Source organism: Takifugu rubripes, chromosome 3 (assembly GCF_901000725.2).
Source record: "Takifugu rubripes chromosome 3, fTakRub1.2, whole genome shotgun sequence".
Lineage (NCBI taxonomy): Eukaryota > Metazoa > Chordata > Actinopteri > Tetraodontiformes > Tetraodontidae > Takifugu > Takifugu rubripes.
The window spans coordinates 11,038,029-11,054,427 of record NC_042287.1 but is presented as its reverse complement, the minus strand read 5'-3'; the positions used below and the strand labels follow the sequence as shown (position 1 = coordinate 11,054,427).

General features: G+C 46.8%; 1 protein-coding gene across 2 annotated transcripts in view; it reads right to left on the bottom strand.

Moving 5' to 3' along the window:
* cacna2d3a (calcium channel, voltage-dependent, alpha 2/delta subunit 3a) overlaps positions 1-12,980 on the bottom strand; it is a 69,565-nt gene extending 56,585 nt beyond the window's left edge. For both annotated transcript variants that reach the window (XM_029833985.1, XM_029833986.1), the window contains exons 1-3: positions 12,330-12,980; positions 12,049-12,130; positions 379-495 (exon numbers count right to left, since the gene is read on the bottom strand). In XM_029833985.1, coding sequence (XP_029689845.1) covers positions 379-495; positions 12,049-12,130; positions 12,330-12,469 — 339 coding nt within the window. In that variant the 5' untranslated portion in view covers positions 12,470-12,980. The remainder of the gene's footprint in view (positions 1-378; positions 496-12,048; positions 12,131-12,329) is intronic.
* Between the last annotated feature and the right edge of the window lie 3,419 nt (positions 12,981-16,399).

The window sequence follows — 16,399 nt, the reverse complement described above, 5'->3', positions numbered from 1 at the left end:
CCATTTTGCACATTAGGATTCTTTAATGATTCATATTTTCTTCACAAACATGCCATTCGCACGTTTAATTCTGCAAACACCATCGCGAACGCGGAGTCCTGCTCCGCGCTGACCTCCTGTGGACGACACGGACGTCAGACCCGAGGTGATCGCTAAAATGACGCGCACACCGATGAACGAATCAGCGCCCTGCCGCTGTCTCTCGCTTCACCCGCGCCGTTCGCTCGGTCACGTATCTCCCGGGCACGTCGGCCGGGTAAGCGTAACATGCGCGACTTCACAGCAGCAGTGTGACACTACAGCCGCCCTCTGACAGATGCTTGTTGCTCTTGGTTGTGTGATGAGATGCGGTGTAGGCTAGCCTCGGCGGGGCGGTACCTTCATCGCCTGGGCTTTCTTGTGGAACATCTCCTCCATATCTTCTGCCAGCTGCTTCACCAGCCTCAGTCCGTCGATCTCCTCCACTCGCACTGCCCGCTCAAACTCCTTGTACTTCTGCAGAAAAACAATAAAAATACACCCTTGGATTAGCAGGATTTTAGCCAATTCATAGTAACCTTTCACATGCAGGTCCTCTGGGTGGTCACGCCTGGACCTTCTCTGAAGTTTTTTAAAAGGATTATCTCTGCTCCTGCACAAACAGGAGTACACAAACAGGCGGGTAAAATATATTATTAGCCATTCTGAAGTTATGAAAGTTACTCCCAGAAATGATGCTCAGCCAAGAGAAATATGATCCACTTTCAGGTTTTACCGAGCACAGGCTCAGCAGCCTGGTCCATACTGTGCTAAATCGCATTACCATGAAGGAACCTATATTAAGTTACTCACCAATGCCTAAACTGGGAGGGGGACAGTGACAATATTTCACTAATTCCGCATTAGTACAAGCTCCCAAAACACACACATACACACACACAGATAATCTAAGCAAGAGTATGAATGGAAAAAGGGATAAAGAAATAAAGGAAAAATGTTTTATTGAGATCTGTGCAAAGCTGAGGGAGGCCATGCAGCAATGTTTTAGTCCGGGGGGGGTTAGTGGAAAATTCCAACAATATTAAATAGCGTGCCCTTTCTAATGCTATGCCAACCTGCTTATATAGACACTGAGCTGCTCCAGAAGAGGCGAGGCGAAGGGGCAGAAAGAGGGACTCGCAGGATGAACGAGGCCAGTAGAAGCTTACGGATTTGAGCAATCAAGTGAAAAACCGCAGGGCATCACCAGACATGTTTTTTCCTGCTTCACTTTCTGTAGCTGAAAGCAGAGAGCCTGAGAAAACTATTTAGCCCTTTGACTGAACAATGACAAGTGAGTTTATGGTAGAGCGGCGCTACAAGAAAAATCCTTCGGTGGAATCAATCGGGCCCAAAGACCGACACCGAGAGGGGACAGCGGATGTGATCAATGCGGGTTAGGATGGATACGCTACACTCTCCGCTCCTCCTCCCGAGGGAGAAAAACAGAGCCAGACAGACAAACAGACAAGGAAGGGCAAGGCGAGATAACGGAAAACAAAAGGAGAGGAGAGAGGGATGAAAGAACGAGTGCCTTGTGGGAATAAAGGGATTGCAGAGATGCAAAGTAGGGGAGGTTGATGAGGCAAGGGAGGGCAAAAAGCGCCGAGTAATGGAGGAGGGATGAACAGGAAGCACACAAACAGGTGATGTGGGAGGTAATATTGTAGGTGTGGGAAGCTATTTGTATCTGGAGGAGTGTAGGTGGGCTCGCGGTGAAGGAAGTACCGTCTGCTGGAATATTTGTATTATTTCATGACAAAAAGGAAGAGCAAAGGTGTTCAGAATTGGAAACCCAGCTTAATGGTGTGCAAAACGCTGAATCCACCCATCTGAAAGCTGTTCTGGAGAAACGCAGAAAAGCCGAGAAACGTCTTGGTTCTGAATAATTTGGACTCTTTTAGAATGGAACGGGGAAATGTTTACCATGCCGGTGCAGCATCCGTCAGATTGAGGAGAGCAAATGCTTCCTATTATTGCTTGATGGTGGATTTTCAGCTGCAAGTTCAGGTTTGTTTTGCAAGTCACATCAAGTTTTGTGCTACACAGCCTGTTTAGAATGGATGAACGTTGGGTCTGCGGACCAGGTCACCACCTTCACTGCAAATCCATCCCAATGCAGAATATTCATTAGCATCTAAACAATAATTTACATACTCTGCCAATATGTCCTGATAGATGCTGCTGCTGTATGGATACACAACCTCATTTCCCTGTCTAAAAGCATTTGTTGTCTAGTTTGTGCATTGAAGAAAGGTCTTGCAATGTCAAGACTGCACAATCTCAGTACAAAAAGGAGGAGACACGAGCACTGGAGGAACAAATATAGTCGGGAGGTAACTCAATCCCACCCCCCCTCTGGTGTGCCGCATCACATGAATGAGCTGATGCTGCTAATCTCCCTGCAGAGGGTACTCTGGGAGCGCGGCAACAACCACGGGCCAGAATGTACAAACCCAGTTGGTATTTTAGCACAGACGGTGACAAGTGTATTAAATCTGAGAAATAATTCCTGAATGGTCCTATGGTCGCTGGCAATGTGTGAAGCCTACAGGTGCGCTATCCTTTGGTTTGGATCTTTGTACCGGACGTCGCTTTCTTCGGGGGTTCATAATAATAATGGTTAATGGAGGAGAAAAACTTCATTTCACACCAAGACTGAGCCCCAATCCCCCAAATCCCAGCTCATTTTACGCGTCACAGGAGCCCATTTCACCCTGGCCCACTGTCACACACTCACATCTGTTTGAATGCAACCCCCCCCCCCCCATCAACCGCCCCTCCCTCAAACTAAAATCTGAACAGTTCATTCTGTTTGCTCCTCTCACTGCAGACGACTCGTGTCATTTTCTGTGGAAAACACAAAAGGGAGCCCGGAGTCGGAGCTTCAGGCAGCAGCCTTGTTTTGGTCGGCCATGTGGGAGCTTTTGGATGTAGCGTAATCTGCCTGTTTGATGCTGACACCGGCAAGAAAGAGGTGGAGGCGCCGTAGCGCTGCCGCAGACAATGCAAGAAAATAAAGGGAAGCATTATGATGAGGAAAAAGTGAGCACATTTGAATGCCAGGTATGAACGTGCACGCGGAATTAATCAGACACACTTAAAATTGAATAAAAGATGCTGTCTCAGCGTCTTAGCCGTCACTATAGCTGCCGAGTTCCCGCCCGCTCGCCGCAAATGGAGGCAGACATCTGAGCCAATGCGCAAAGAATGGAAGTGTGAATAACAAGTCTGTGTGTTACAATAGCCCATCACATTCAAGTGCTCCTTTTGGTTTGGATTCACAAAAAGAAAAAGAAAAAAACAGCCTTGTTTATTTTACACGTCTGACTTCAAATACATGAGCCTGGTTTCATGAACAAAAGAAGAGCACAGCTCAGAGAAGCCAAGGAGTGTGTGTGTGTGTGTGTGTGTGTGTGTGTGTGTGTGTGTGTGTGAGTGAGAGAGAGAGAGAGAGAGAGAGAGAGAGAGAGAGAGAGAGAGAGAGCAGAGTCAACTATTTCCACTTATATGTGCTAATCCTTAAAAAGGAAGGGGATATTTTGTAGGGGAAAGTTTATTATATCATCCATTCATCATCTGTAAATGGTGTTCTGATCCTCATTTCAAAGGCACTGGGATTGGGTTTGTCATGCAAATGGTTTTGGTGGTTTACTGGTTGTTGTTAGAGAGAGATAGGAGACTAGGTTTAATTTGATGAATTGTGTTCACACCATGCCGGTAATAACAGCAAACCCGATATAGTAACTAGGATTTTAGAATTTAACCAGCATGACATGAATTAATTTTGCATAATCATATAATTGTTTAATGTACGAGATCGAGGTGGCACATTTTCCGTGTGCCCAATGTGACTGTTTTTGCCTTTATAACCAAATTATCTGGTTATTCCTGGTGTCTGTGGTCGTGTTCACCCACCAGGAATTTGAAGAAACAGGTCGTCTTACGCATCATCTGCCACACAGAACAGATTCCAGATTCAACCCATAACTTTGCTAAAACATCATTTGAATGTTGAGTGTTTGAAAATTAGCTGAACGTTCGTCAGTGATGGACAACATTTTAATTAATTTGAGCGGATAACACAAACTCAAATGCAGGAATGTGATGCCTCCCTTTTGTGTTAGCATGTGTGCGGGATGAAAGCCGCTTTTCTTCTAACATCACCATTTTACTGAGGCCGATTCTTTAAAACACTGTTTGTAATTAAAAGATAGTCTGGCTCTGGAATGAGGGGAGAGAATCAAACAAGAGAGACGGTGAAGCAAAGTAGAAACCCGGAGGCATCCCATTGCTGGAGTTCATTTTCCCTCCTGTCACAGCGCCACCGGACCAAAACAGCGTGCGCGAGTGTGTCGCTCTGCAGACACGGAGGCAACAGTTGAGGGAACACTGTAAGTGATTCACTGCTGTTTGCATCCTGTGAATCACTTACAGGCCTGTAGCAGGGCAGAGAGCAGCCGAAGCTGGAGATCACAACTGGATGACACCATCCAGCTGCACGTGCACCTCTGCGTACGTCCCACATAGGCCGGCCGACAAATTGTTCCCTTACAAGAAGGGAGCTAGATGGAGACCAACTGGAACGACTCATTTCACGCTTGTCCTCCCTCCCTCAAAAGCGCGTTGGTTCATGTCCCCTGTCTGGTGGCACAGTCACACCATCTCTCACACACACACACACACCTCTACACACAGCAAAGGTGAATCACACCGCGTGAAACAAAGACACAAGGTAACACGCAGGGCTGACAAACATTTAATGCCGGAGCGGCCGCACTTTTAGTGCCGCTTCATTCACCATCAGCGGTCTGAAGATATCATTGATCAGCGCGGAGAGCTCAAAGTCAGATCAATGTGTGATAAATGAAGAGCGCCGTGCGCGGGAGCGAAGCCCGGACAGACCACTCAATCACGTGGGAAGCGTGAGAAGCCAGGCAGGACAGCGCTCGGTCCTGTCTGTTGATACGCGCTTGAACCGGAGGAGTTCGATCAGACGTCAGCACTCCAACTGGCATCGGAGGCGTCCCTTTACAGCAGCGCTGACCGTGCGCATTTGTGCATGTAGAAAATCATAAGCAAAACTGTAATAGCAATTTGCACGCAAGATAGGGCGCTTGTTAAGATCTCATTCATCTGATTGGTTACAATTAAGCTAGTTCTGCTGATTGTCGGATTTTATAACATCATTCCTGCATGTGTGTGTGTGTGTGTGTGTGTGTGTGTGTGTGTGTGTGTACCTACTGCAGTCAGAGTTTTAATAGCTGCCCGAGGGCCAACGAGGGAAAGTGTAGAATAGCAGATGTAGACTTATAGGGACGCACTCACAATGCCTCATGGCACAACATATTCGGGAGTTTGTTCCAGTGTGCACAGCGTCTGTTGGGTATGCACCATTGCCCCTTAGAGTCGGTGCCAAATCCCTGCTCTCTTTAATGGCCACCATCTCTCAACGTCCCTCACCCACACCAACCAACACACCCACAAACAACCAACGCGGGTGAGGCTGAAGGCGCCAAGGGCAAAATGAGGACACATCAGGTTTAGGATGATTCGTGTTTGAAGATGAGCCTGCTTTTGGATACAGGAAATAATGTCTCCAACAGACATTTCTTTGACCCTCTGTCATAATTCACTTCACTAAAAAACCATCATGGCACCAGAAGCAAATCTAATCAGCTCACATGGAACTGATTAATAGTCCATAGTCAGTCTGCATTTGCCTGTGTTCAATATACTCCAGCAGTCGTGGAAAACATTTTTCATGCTTAGCAGCGAGCACAATGTGACCTGCTGCTTTCCATTCCTCACCATGCATTCTCACAGTTTGAAATTGATTCTAGCGGCAGCCAGCGTGAAAGTGGAAGGAGAGAGAGCAAAACATTGTGGCTGATACAAAAGCAATATGTGCCTTTAAAAGCAGAGATTTATCACGGGAAGTTGCAGCTTTGAGCAGCAGTTCCTTTGCTGCCATTTGAAGGTGTCAGGACAAAGCTGAGAGACTGAAAGTACCATCTGCAGCAGAGGAGAACAATATTGAGAACTCCGAAACACTTGGGACAAAATAACAACCAATAACAATTAAAAAAAAGGGGAAAAAAAGCATTGATAACGATAACTTGACTCAGGGTCATTATCACTTTCTTGGTATTTAAATAACTTGGTTGGCTCCAACTCACAAGTCATTTTCCAACAAAGTAGCAATTAAGTTGCACAACTCGTAGCGCATTTAGACAATTCAGATTCAAGATTCAATAATTAAACCCAAATTTTAAAAAAATGCAAATTAAAGTCAAAACAATAACCAAACACATAAGATTAGCAACGTATCATCAGCATATAGGGGATCATCATCACATGGGGTAGCATTTTGTCAGCTTATATAATAAACTGTTAACAGCATATACAGTGCAGTACTGTATATACATACATACTAGAGTTTGCTGGCATATTTGCCAGTTCCAAAATAACTTCAGTAATCCAACAGTTAATTGCCATGGTAACAAGATGTTTATGCGCTAAAAACCACAGCAGGTATTCCTTTAACACATGCAGCTATGTTTATTATTACCATTCACGCTAAAACCCAATCTAGCTGATGAAAGATCCATCCCCCTGCCTTTGTAATCAATATTTACCTGTTCTGTCCTCAGCATTAACGCACAGTCATGGACACGTTAGCCAGGACAAAACGCTAACGCTAAATTCAGCACACAGCGTCTGTTAATGTTGCAAATGCGGCAACTAATTTACTGTATGTGTGACGTTCTCACGTTGGTGTTTATGCATAAGTACACCCCCACCCAGCAGTGTGTTTGTGATAATAGCAAGTTCAAATGAAGGGCAGTGGGGGGGGGGGGGGGGGGGGGTGCTGTTGTCCCACAGTGCTAGATTTGGCAGCGCTCTCAAGTCGAGGAGAAGTGTTGTGTGAATGGGGAGGAGAGCAGAGTTCTGTGGAGAGAAGAAAGAAAATAAGTGTGTGTGTGTGTGTGTGTGTGTGTGTGAGTGAGAGAGAGAGAGAGATAGAGAGAGAGAGAGAGAGAGAGAGAGAGAGAGAGAGAGAGAGAGAGAGAGAGAGAGAGAGAGAGAGAGAGAGAGAGAGAGAGAGAGAGAGAGAGACATCCTGAGCTTGTCCAAGAGCACAGAAAGGTCATGGCATTGCATTAATCGGACGTTTACATCATGTGTTGATCTAAGTATTACCCAATCACAATAAAGACGTTTCTCATCACCTCTATTAGTGAAAGAACAGAAACAGAGGGAGAGGTGAGACGAGTTAAACGACAACAACAAAACCAGGTGCCGATTTCTCCTTATATCAGAGCTCATCGTGGACATGGTCTGATCACGCAGAGGTGCGCATTTATTAGCAGATGTTTCTGATGGATGCCTACTTTGCAGGGCTGCGGTCCAGTGGTGGTCCAGTCTACCTACAGCACCGGCTGGGCCCAAACAGCCCACTGGATGACTGATGCTGACAGCACCAAGTGGCAGACAGTCCTTCATGCAGCGACGCACACGCTAATGTGCTTAATAACGGAGGCCCCGCCCCTTTTACCGAGTATTACCGCGTGTTGCGAAGATTCGAGTCGAGAGCTGGCGGGATAAATAATCTGTCAGGAAAACGCGGTGCTTGCGCGTGTGCTCGTTGTTTATTGTCGGGTGTGTGCGCAAGAGGACAGCCGATGACAGATTACAGTGGATATTTGTCCTCAGCGTCCACATTTATCACTCCAACAGACTGACACAGGAGGTGCTAAACTGGAAGCAAACTGTATGCACACGTGCAAGTTCCTGCGCGTGTGTGTGTGTATATGTGTGTGTGTGTGTGTGTGTTTTTCCAGGGATGGGAAACTGGGAAGAAAAATCAACTTTCTTAGAAACACAAATGAACTACTAAATCAAACTCTCTTCACGCTGGAAAATGTACTTAGTCGGAGAGACTAGAGGATAAATCAAAGTTGAGGCTGCACAACAAGTCATCAAAGGATGCTGGATCGTCTGAGACCAAAAACACGTTGTCAGCACTTGTGCTCTTTAAGAATTTAAGTTCTTTAATCCGGTAGCGTGGGGCCGCACTCCCTGATCCTGCACTCTGTCCAATAAAAGGGAGAATGTTTGATTTACGGTGGATTTTCTCCTGCTTTTCTCACCAACAGAGTGCTAATTACAGCAGGATTGAGCGGCAGCGCGCGCTAAAGCTGGCCTGCTAGGACACCAAAGGATAACGGCACTGGGTGCACTGTCTGCTAATGCCATAATTAACACTGTCACTACAGTCCTGTCGCTGCTCGTTTTTAACCTTACTGACACACACACACACACACACACACACACACACACACACACACATCGGAGAGAAGCAGGGGAGGTGACGGGGAGGTTGAGAAAAAGAGGGACAGTGATCGGTACTCGCCGCCCCGTGCTCTCCTCCCCTCACCCCGCCGCAGGCTGGGCTGAACCGAACGTGACAGCTATTCAATTTTCCCTAAGCTAAATCTAATCTGCAGCCGTCTCCCCCGTCACCAACAGTGTTGCGTGGGAACGCCTCGGCCATCACCTGCTCGACAGCACCATCACGCATCCCCGGGCACTCACGCAAATACATCACAGGGCAAGATGTCGACGCAGGACCAAAGAGAAAGTCTAATTGCGGGTAAAAACTATTTAAGTTAATAATTAACTTACATTTTCTACTGACAATCTGAAAGATAGAAGCTACTTCTGATAGGAAACCTTCTAAATAGCGTATCTCATTTTGATTTCCAGAAACTCAGACAAGGTCAGTCAGGTGAGAAGAAGCAACTAATTGAAGTTGAATAGTTAATTAGTGGGAAATCCACATTCTCCTGAACAATGAGACAAATATCTATTCTAAACTTGCTGAAACAACAAAGCAAGAATTTACGAAATTGTGCCTCAAATACTTTATAAAATGATTCGGATTTGTTGTTCCCCCTCTAAAAAGGGGTGCAAAGGTTTTAATCCACCATCATTTTAGCTCATGTGCATGTTTTTGGACTGAGGAAGCAAGAGCCCCCCCCCCCCAAAAAAAATGCTGGGGGGTCTTTGGCAACAGGATACAATCAATCCCCATGTTGGAATCAAACCCAGAGTCTTCAGGATAAGAGGTGATTGTGTTAAACGCCAACACCATGTCGCCGCCTGTGTCATGTTCTCATCCAAAAACACTCCCGTCTGGAAAAGATCTTCTGTCCAAATGTTTTCCCACCTCCCCGGATCACTTTAAATCGGCTTTATGGGATGCCGTTTCTCATCTGCCACTTGTTTTTAAGTAACTCTTCCGCTCTGTCTTCTTATCCTGGTTTTTTTGCATGCGTTGTCAGTGCACGTTTATGTGACGGGCTGCAGTAAAGGAGCGCGGTGCGTCGCCCCCGTGTGTCAGACGTGCACATTCACCCTCGACAACGGCCAGATCGATTCCAACACGCTGTTGTCATACATCATTGTGCTTCTTATCACCCTCGGAGTCTGAGAGAAGGGGCTTCAGACTGAAACACATATGCTCTCAGCATATTCTGTACATCTATTGCCTGTCCCTCGCGCTAAAATTAGGAGGGCTGACATGCTAGGCTAACGGTCAGGCGGGATTCCACAGGAGGACCGACTATTGAATCTTTCATTACTGAGGCGCTAGAAGTCGCTTCAACATAGCACAATGTGCCAGGGCGTCGATTCGATTCCAGGCAGCCATAGCATCAGGGAAGTGCGACCCAGTCCGCCAGACAAACACACAATCACACACGCGCGCACGATATCGCAGCTCGGCTGGCTGATATAGACAGGTTGCTTAATGAGACATGAAATTAAAGATTTCAGCAGCAAAACTGCAAAGGGGAAAACACACAGAGCTGATTGTGACTATTAGGGAGACGTTTACCAGCACACGCCTTCGCTTTTGTGTGTGTGTGTGTGTGTGTGTGTGTGTGTGTGTGTGTGTGTGTGTGTGTGTGTGTGTGTGCTGAGCACAGCATCACACATAATCGTGATGAGTACTGAATGCAGACATCTGATCTGTGTGACAAATTAGAGGGATTCTGGATCTTTGTTCTGAAGATATTCCTGCAGCACAGATGCAGCTCCTCAAACGCACACGTGCACTGCCTGGCTGTCTGCCGTAACCTTGAAATAAGAGCTGTTTTCCATGGATGCAGGGGGGAGGCCGTGGCGTGGGAACCGGGATGAAAGCAGGGGGGTGGGGGGGGGGGGGCACTTAAGAGTCCATTTGTGATCAGTTCTAATCAATATATTATCTATTAAATCCATGCTGATCCTCAAGACAGATTGGACTTAAGATAACAAACGATACGAAAGATCAACTTAATTCCCAAATACTTTATGCAAAGGATGTGGAGTTTTATCTTATTTATTTTTCCAGGCAAAAAAGGTTAAAAATGGACACTGGTTGTTTCTTAAGCATTTAAACTTCTCTGTATGTAACTGTTTATTCAGTATATTTCCTATTATTTCTGTCCGTTCTATTTCCGCACCTCTTTATATGCTTGAATTTAAATCCAGTGATTGAATGAATGAAACAGACAGACAGACAGACCTGATGTACAGTTATCTCCAAAGGAGTTTCACTATGCTTGGGTCAGAGCGATAACTGAAGAGAGTCCATCTGTCCCTGCCTGGGGGAAACACACACACACACACACACACACACACACACACACACACACACACACACACACACACACACACTCAGAGACTCTGTGGTGTTTTCTCTCCTCTTTGTATAACAATCTGCATCCCACATTCTTTCTGCCATTTTAAAAGCATATGTGCCCTCTGGGAAACTGTGGCCCTCCTCGACTCTTCTGGTCAAGAGCTGCACACAACGCACGCTACGCCGCTCACAAAGGGCACGTCCCCTTCGAACGGTGGAGGAACGCTCGTGCGTGCCGACCGATAACGCTCCCCTGACGACACTGTTGCCAACCACAACAACAGACCAGCTTTTGGGTGAAAATTGCACTTTCCCGCATGGAGGTCTGCCGTCTTTTATTTCTTCAATTACCCCCCCCCCCCCCCCCCCCTTCCACGGCCTTCATTTGCATTTCATAAAGAGGTCGCAGCTTTGTGGAAGGGTTATCTCCTTTTTAGGAGGCAGCGAGAGATGAAAAAAGGGGAAGAGTTTTTTTATCCTGTCCAAAAAAAGATAACGCCATTCCTCTGCCTTTTCAGCCGCTGATGAAACCCACACTATATAGACGCCCCCCCCCTTCCCCCCTGTGTGTCTGTACATTTACATATAGATGTGAGAGTGACAAAATAACCCTCCTAAATCTTATCATCCTATCGCTGCAGACACAAACACACACACCATGGTGCGTCTCCAACCGTGACCCTGACCTTCTGACCCTTGCCCCCTGGTGGGTCTGCGCCTCCTCTGAAAGGTTAGGCCCGGCCTGGCCCTTCAGCCACCAGCTGTCCATTAACCAGTCCTGACTTCATCAGAGGACCCTCCATTAGGGAGATTTGCATTTCATCACACTCAAATCTCACATTAATGCCATCAGAGGAGAGTGCAAAAGAAATGTGCGGAACATTTAGTTGCTTATTGGGGGAGAAAAAAATCAAGAGAGTGGATCTACCGCGTGTGTGTGTGTGTGTGTGTGTGTGTGTGTGTGTGTGTGTGTGTGTGTGTGTGTGTGTGTACTTGTGGATGTGGAGGTGTGAGCTGAAAGAGTGTCATTAAAGAGGCACGTGTTGAGTACAAGCTCTAAAGTCTGTGCTTACCCAGTCGGCATGCATTAATGATTCCACGGCGGCTAAAAGCAATCCTGCTGTTTAAGAGATGAAGCGTGAAATGTCTCTTAACTGCAGCGTTGCTCAGCACCAATCATTTCAGGTTGAGTGACATTTTTAAAAGTCTCCAAAAGGCCGCTCTCCTTTATGCTTGCACATTTGGACAGCAAAATATTCAGGAAATTATCGGTCAGGGGGTTGGTGCACGATAATAAGAGTTCGGATGCTGGAGTTTGGATTTGAAGCCTTGACATTTACCTTCTGAAGCAGCTGAGACCCAGAGTACTTGGCCGAGATGGACTTCATCTCGCCGCCAAAAGCTGAAGCCCAAAGCTTCACCCTGGAAAAGGCAAATTAACGTTGAGCAAATGAATAAATAAATAAATAAATAAATAGTGCAGGGCTCATTGAACTCTGAACATTCATTTACTGTCAGTATTGACTTTAAAACGGTCATAAAACAAATTTGACCTGTCTGAATACACATATATTGGATAAAGTTTTGCACGGAAACTCGGCGTAAAAGAGCGTCTACTCACACGGACGGAGGGACGCTCTGGTGCGTTCCTCCCACTTTGGCCAGCTTGACGCTGAAAGTTGAGAAAAGTAAAAGCAGGCACGCACACCACGCACCGGAGACCTCGCCGCTCCTGCACACCTGCATCTTCAGCAGAAACATCCTCCTTCCCTGCGAGTTTTGTGGCTTTATGCTGCCACCGCGAATCCTCCCCCCGACAATCCCGAGAAACGATCAGATCTATTTTCTTTTAATGGGGAAATCGACAGTCAGCCATGCTGACAGTTCAAATGATTCATTGCAGTGTGCGCGGCTGTTGCGGGACGCGGAGGATTCGGCGGTCAGAGCGGGCGGGATCCTCAGCTGCGGGAGTTATCCAAAGTGCTGCGATGTGGCCCCGCAGAACGGCGCGGTGCGGCGCACGCAGCTTCACGCCTCGGCTCCTCCGACAGGTAAAGTCCGCTCAGACGCTCGGATGTGACCGAGCTCAGTGCGCACGGTGCGCAGAGTGGAGGTCCGGAGGGGGGGAACCAGGGGAGAACATCAAACGTTGCAGCGCTCTGGAGAGCACGCCTACTCCTCCTGAGTGATGTGACTGGCTTCCTCTCCTCTCCTCTCCTCTCCTCTGCCTCACCCCTCTCCCCCTTTCTCCCTCTCGTCTCTCTTACACGCACTTTCTCTCCTCACAGGATGTGAGGGAAGACTCCGTCATTGTGGCTTCTGAATGACTTCTCCCTTCTCTATCTCTCCTTCTCTTTGGGCTCTAATAACCAGGCTATAATGGCTAGCTTTTAGCTTTCATATCAGATCAAGTCACCCACTCTATGGCGAGCTCAGTGAGGCACGGAGAGCCAATGAAAGAGCAGAACAAAGGAGAGGACTTTAGATGGGAACGAAAGAGTAAGTTGCTAAGTCAGCTACGCTGCATAGAATGCACATCAGTGGGAGGCACTTTGCAGCAGGGATGTGGCGCTGGCTGGCAGTGGGTGGGCATATGGGTGCTGGGAGAGGCCGAGAGCCCTCAGGCGACCGACAGACCTCACACAGAGCTGGAGTGAGCGTTGACAGGACAACAACATGGACCAGAACCAGCCTCTGGCAGACAAGGGGTGCAACTCAAGAATCACAACGGAGTTGATTCAGGTCTGCCTTCACGGCCGTGGTTTGTATGGCTGTGGAGCTCTGAAACACCGGGATGGAAATATAGTGATCATCTTCACTTTGGCGCCCCAATTGCAAATGATGTTCCAAACTCTGGGAGCTTTTACTGGTAGTAATGCAGGAAAATAATCAGACAGTCCATACGGGACGATTTGCTTTAACTCAAGCTGGTCTGTTGAGGTGAGGTACTGGTTAGTAGGCTCACTCAAAAACACATTGTGGGCTTATTACTTAATTCTGTCACATAGGACTGAAGCCAAAATGCTGTTGGCCGCTGGAATGATGTTCCTTTGCTCCATCATCCGCATCCCAAAGTCCCTCTGAGGAATATCGATTGTTTTGCATCATATTGATCTTGGCGGCGCCATGCCTGGAGAACAGCAGCTAGTTACACGGTCAGCGCCGACTCGACTCCCCATGACTCTACACGGTGAGAGATTATAGCCCCTTTTCTACTGCAGGAACTTTTGTCATTTATCCAGAAACTTGAAAAAGTCGACATGTTTCCAGCAGAGTTACCCTAAAATTTTACCCTTATAGAGTCGCTAGTTTAGAGTAGAACTTTTCAGATTCCCCGGAATACTACAGGGAAGAGTTCTTGACTGAAGAACACTGACTGGTGGATCACACTTGAAGTATTCTGGCTAGGAATCCACCTTTTTTTAACTTCCAACCTGATCCCTGTATTTGAATTTGAATATCTTGCCAAAATAAATGTAATTCCAATACAAACCCCTAATTGTAGTAATCTCTACATGGACATACGTATGCAAGTGGCAACTCAAGGCAAGTATGATGTCAGAAAGGGAAGTCGGAGGGGAAAAAAGGAAATCGTGTTTGAACAGGAAATATTCCATCCAGAAGACAAATATGCAGCTATAACTGTGGTTTCGAATTGATTGTCACTATTAAATTCCAAGACAGTGTTAAAACACTAATGCATTCTACACCATCAAAAAAGAGACGATTACCTGCTATTTTAATCTCAACAGCACTGATAGAGCAACAAAACTTCAACGATGAAATAAAGGATAAACATCTCTACACTAACTTTCAAACTCCACTAACTTTTTGAGGAATATGAGCTTCTCTGCTGCCAGACAGTTTCGTTTTTTCACCCACAATATTGTGAACCCCTTCACTTACCTGAGGCACCTGACTAGAGGCCTTGCGTATCCAGGACACCCCAGTACACCGTGAGGCTCATCCACGACATTTGGCAGACATCTGAACTCCAAATATCTGCTGTAAAGCTCAAGGCTGGAACTCTTTCTTCTCCACTAACTTGCTTGACACTCAGCTATCTAGTTCAAGTAGCCCCGTCTGCGATATAATAAAGTGTTTAATCAGGCTGGCAGGAGTCACTTGAGTCATTTCAGAAGAAGACGCGAGGTCGAAGCAAAGACGCAACTCACAGATCGTAAAAGACGTTGGTATCGGAAGCCGATACAGATGCTGGATCGGATCAACCAGGTCCCGTGTTTGAGCCAGGGTGCAGCTGGAAACTTATTCAACATGCATCACTTCAGCAGGACTTTGACTCAGCAACTCAAGAGAGTCAGTGGAAGAAAAGTCGTCCAGATGGAGGCTGGATGGAGGCCAAATGTCGCTCCCATTTGACCCCTGTGACCGCAGGAATATCCTGCATCATCAGCATCATGGGAGGAAAGGTCATGAGAACTAGAACACACAGGCTATGCTGATCTTTGCTGTCCTAACAAGCCGATTTTTTAGCTCTGGATCTTTTTGAGGGAATTTCCCACCTGGGACACGTATGATGGGATTAAGCCAGAGCTTCTCTGCCTGGAGTGGTTTGTATTTACACATGAAGGTGGAAGCGTGTGTGGAGCCTCAGCGTTCTGATCTGTGCAGACGGTGCCGGTCTCTGTCCGGGAGTTTCAAAGCAGACCATAAATAATTCCCCGTTTCCAGGCGCAGAACTCACCTTGTTCCAGAAATACTTCCATTAATTCAATTAGTAATGAGGTGCCAACTCTCTCCAAAGGCTCCACCGGCAGAAAAACAGACTGTATCTGCCGAGATGGTCCGGAAAAATGCACCATCACGGATCAAAACATCTACCGTCTGCAGGATTCATGGGTCAGGAAAGCAAGGAGAAGCTGCAACCATCAGGTGCAGAAGGGGGGGGGGGGCAAGTTAAAGCCTGGCGTGCCACCTCTGAAATGAGGACAGGGGAAAGACGGATGATCACTGTGGGGGGGGGGGGGGGGGGGGGGGGGGGGGGGGGGTTGCTGGCTGGAAAATGTCAAAAACATTTGATCTGCGAGGTTGGCAATAATGAACCGTGCCTGTTAGAGGATGTGTTACAGCAGAGGGAAGACGGACGGGAGCTTTTGGGGAGAAATCATCAGACAGAATGCAGCAAACTAGTTTGAATAAATGATTAAAAAGCCGACGCCTGGAGACCGAGCGGCTCCTCTGGTGCTGGTGAAAGGTAGCCTCATTTCCAGACTGGCGGCTTTTCTTCAGAAAATTGCCGCATGCAGGATCTGAAACGCCATTTAAACAGATTCAGAAGCCGAACAGCTTTTCTCCGCAGGTACAATTCAGCCTCATTGAAGCACCCAATATCTGAGGTTTTCACCCCAAAATGAAAGAGAGGCCTATATAAACATTTCATCTTGTTTGTATCATGCAGGAAGAGAAGTTATTGAGGCAGAAAAGCACACCGATTGGTCGAAAAATGGAGAAATACATCAATCAGGCCTCAGGCGTGTGCAGGACAGCAGCTGTTTAAAGGACTTTATTTAATATTTCAAGCGTATATATTAACAACATCTTTGTTTAAAATCCCAGGATGGAAAATTCCATTTAGCTGTGAAAGAAGAGCATCCGCTGGCACCAGTGGAGTATTTAAACATGCCAGGTGCTCAGTAAAAGAAGAAAATTATCTGCATTTCAGAGAATCTA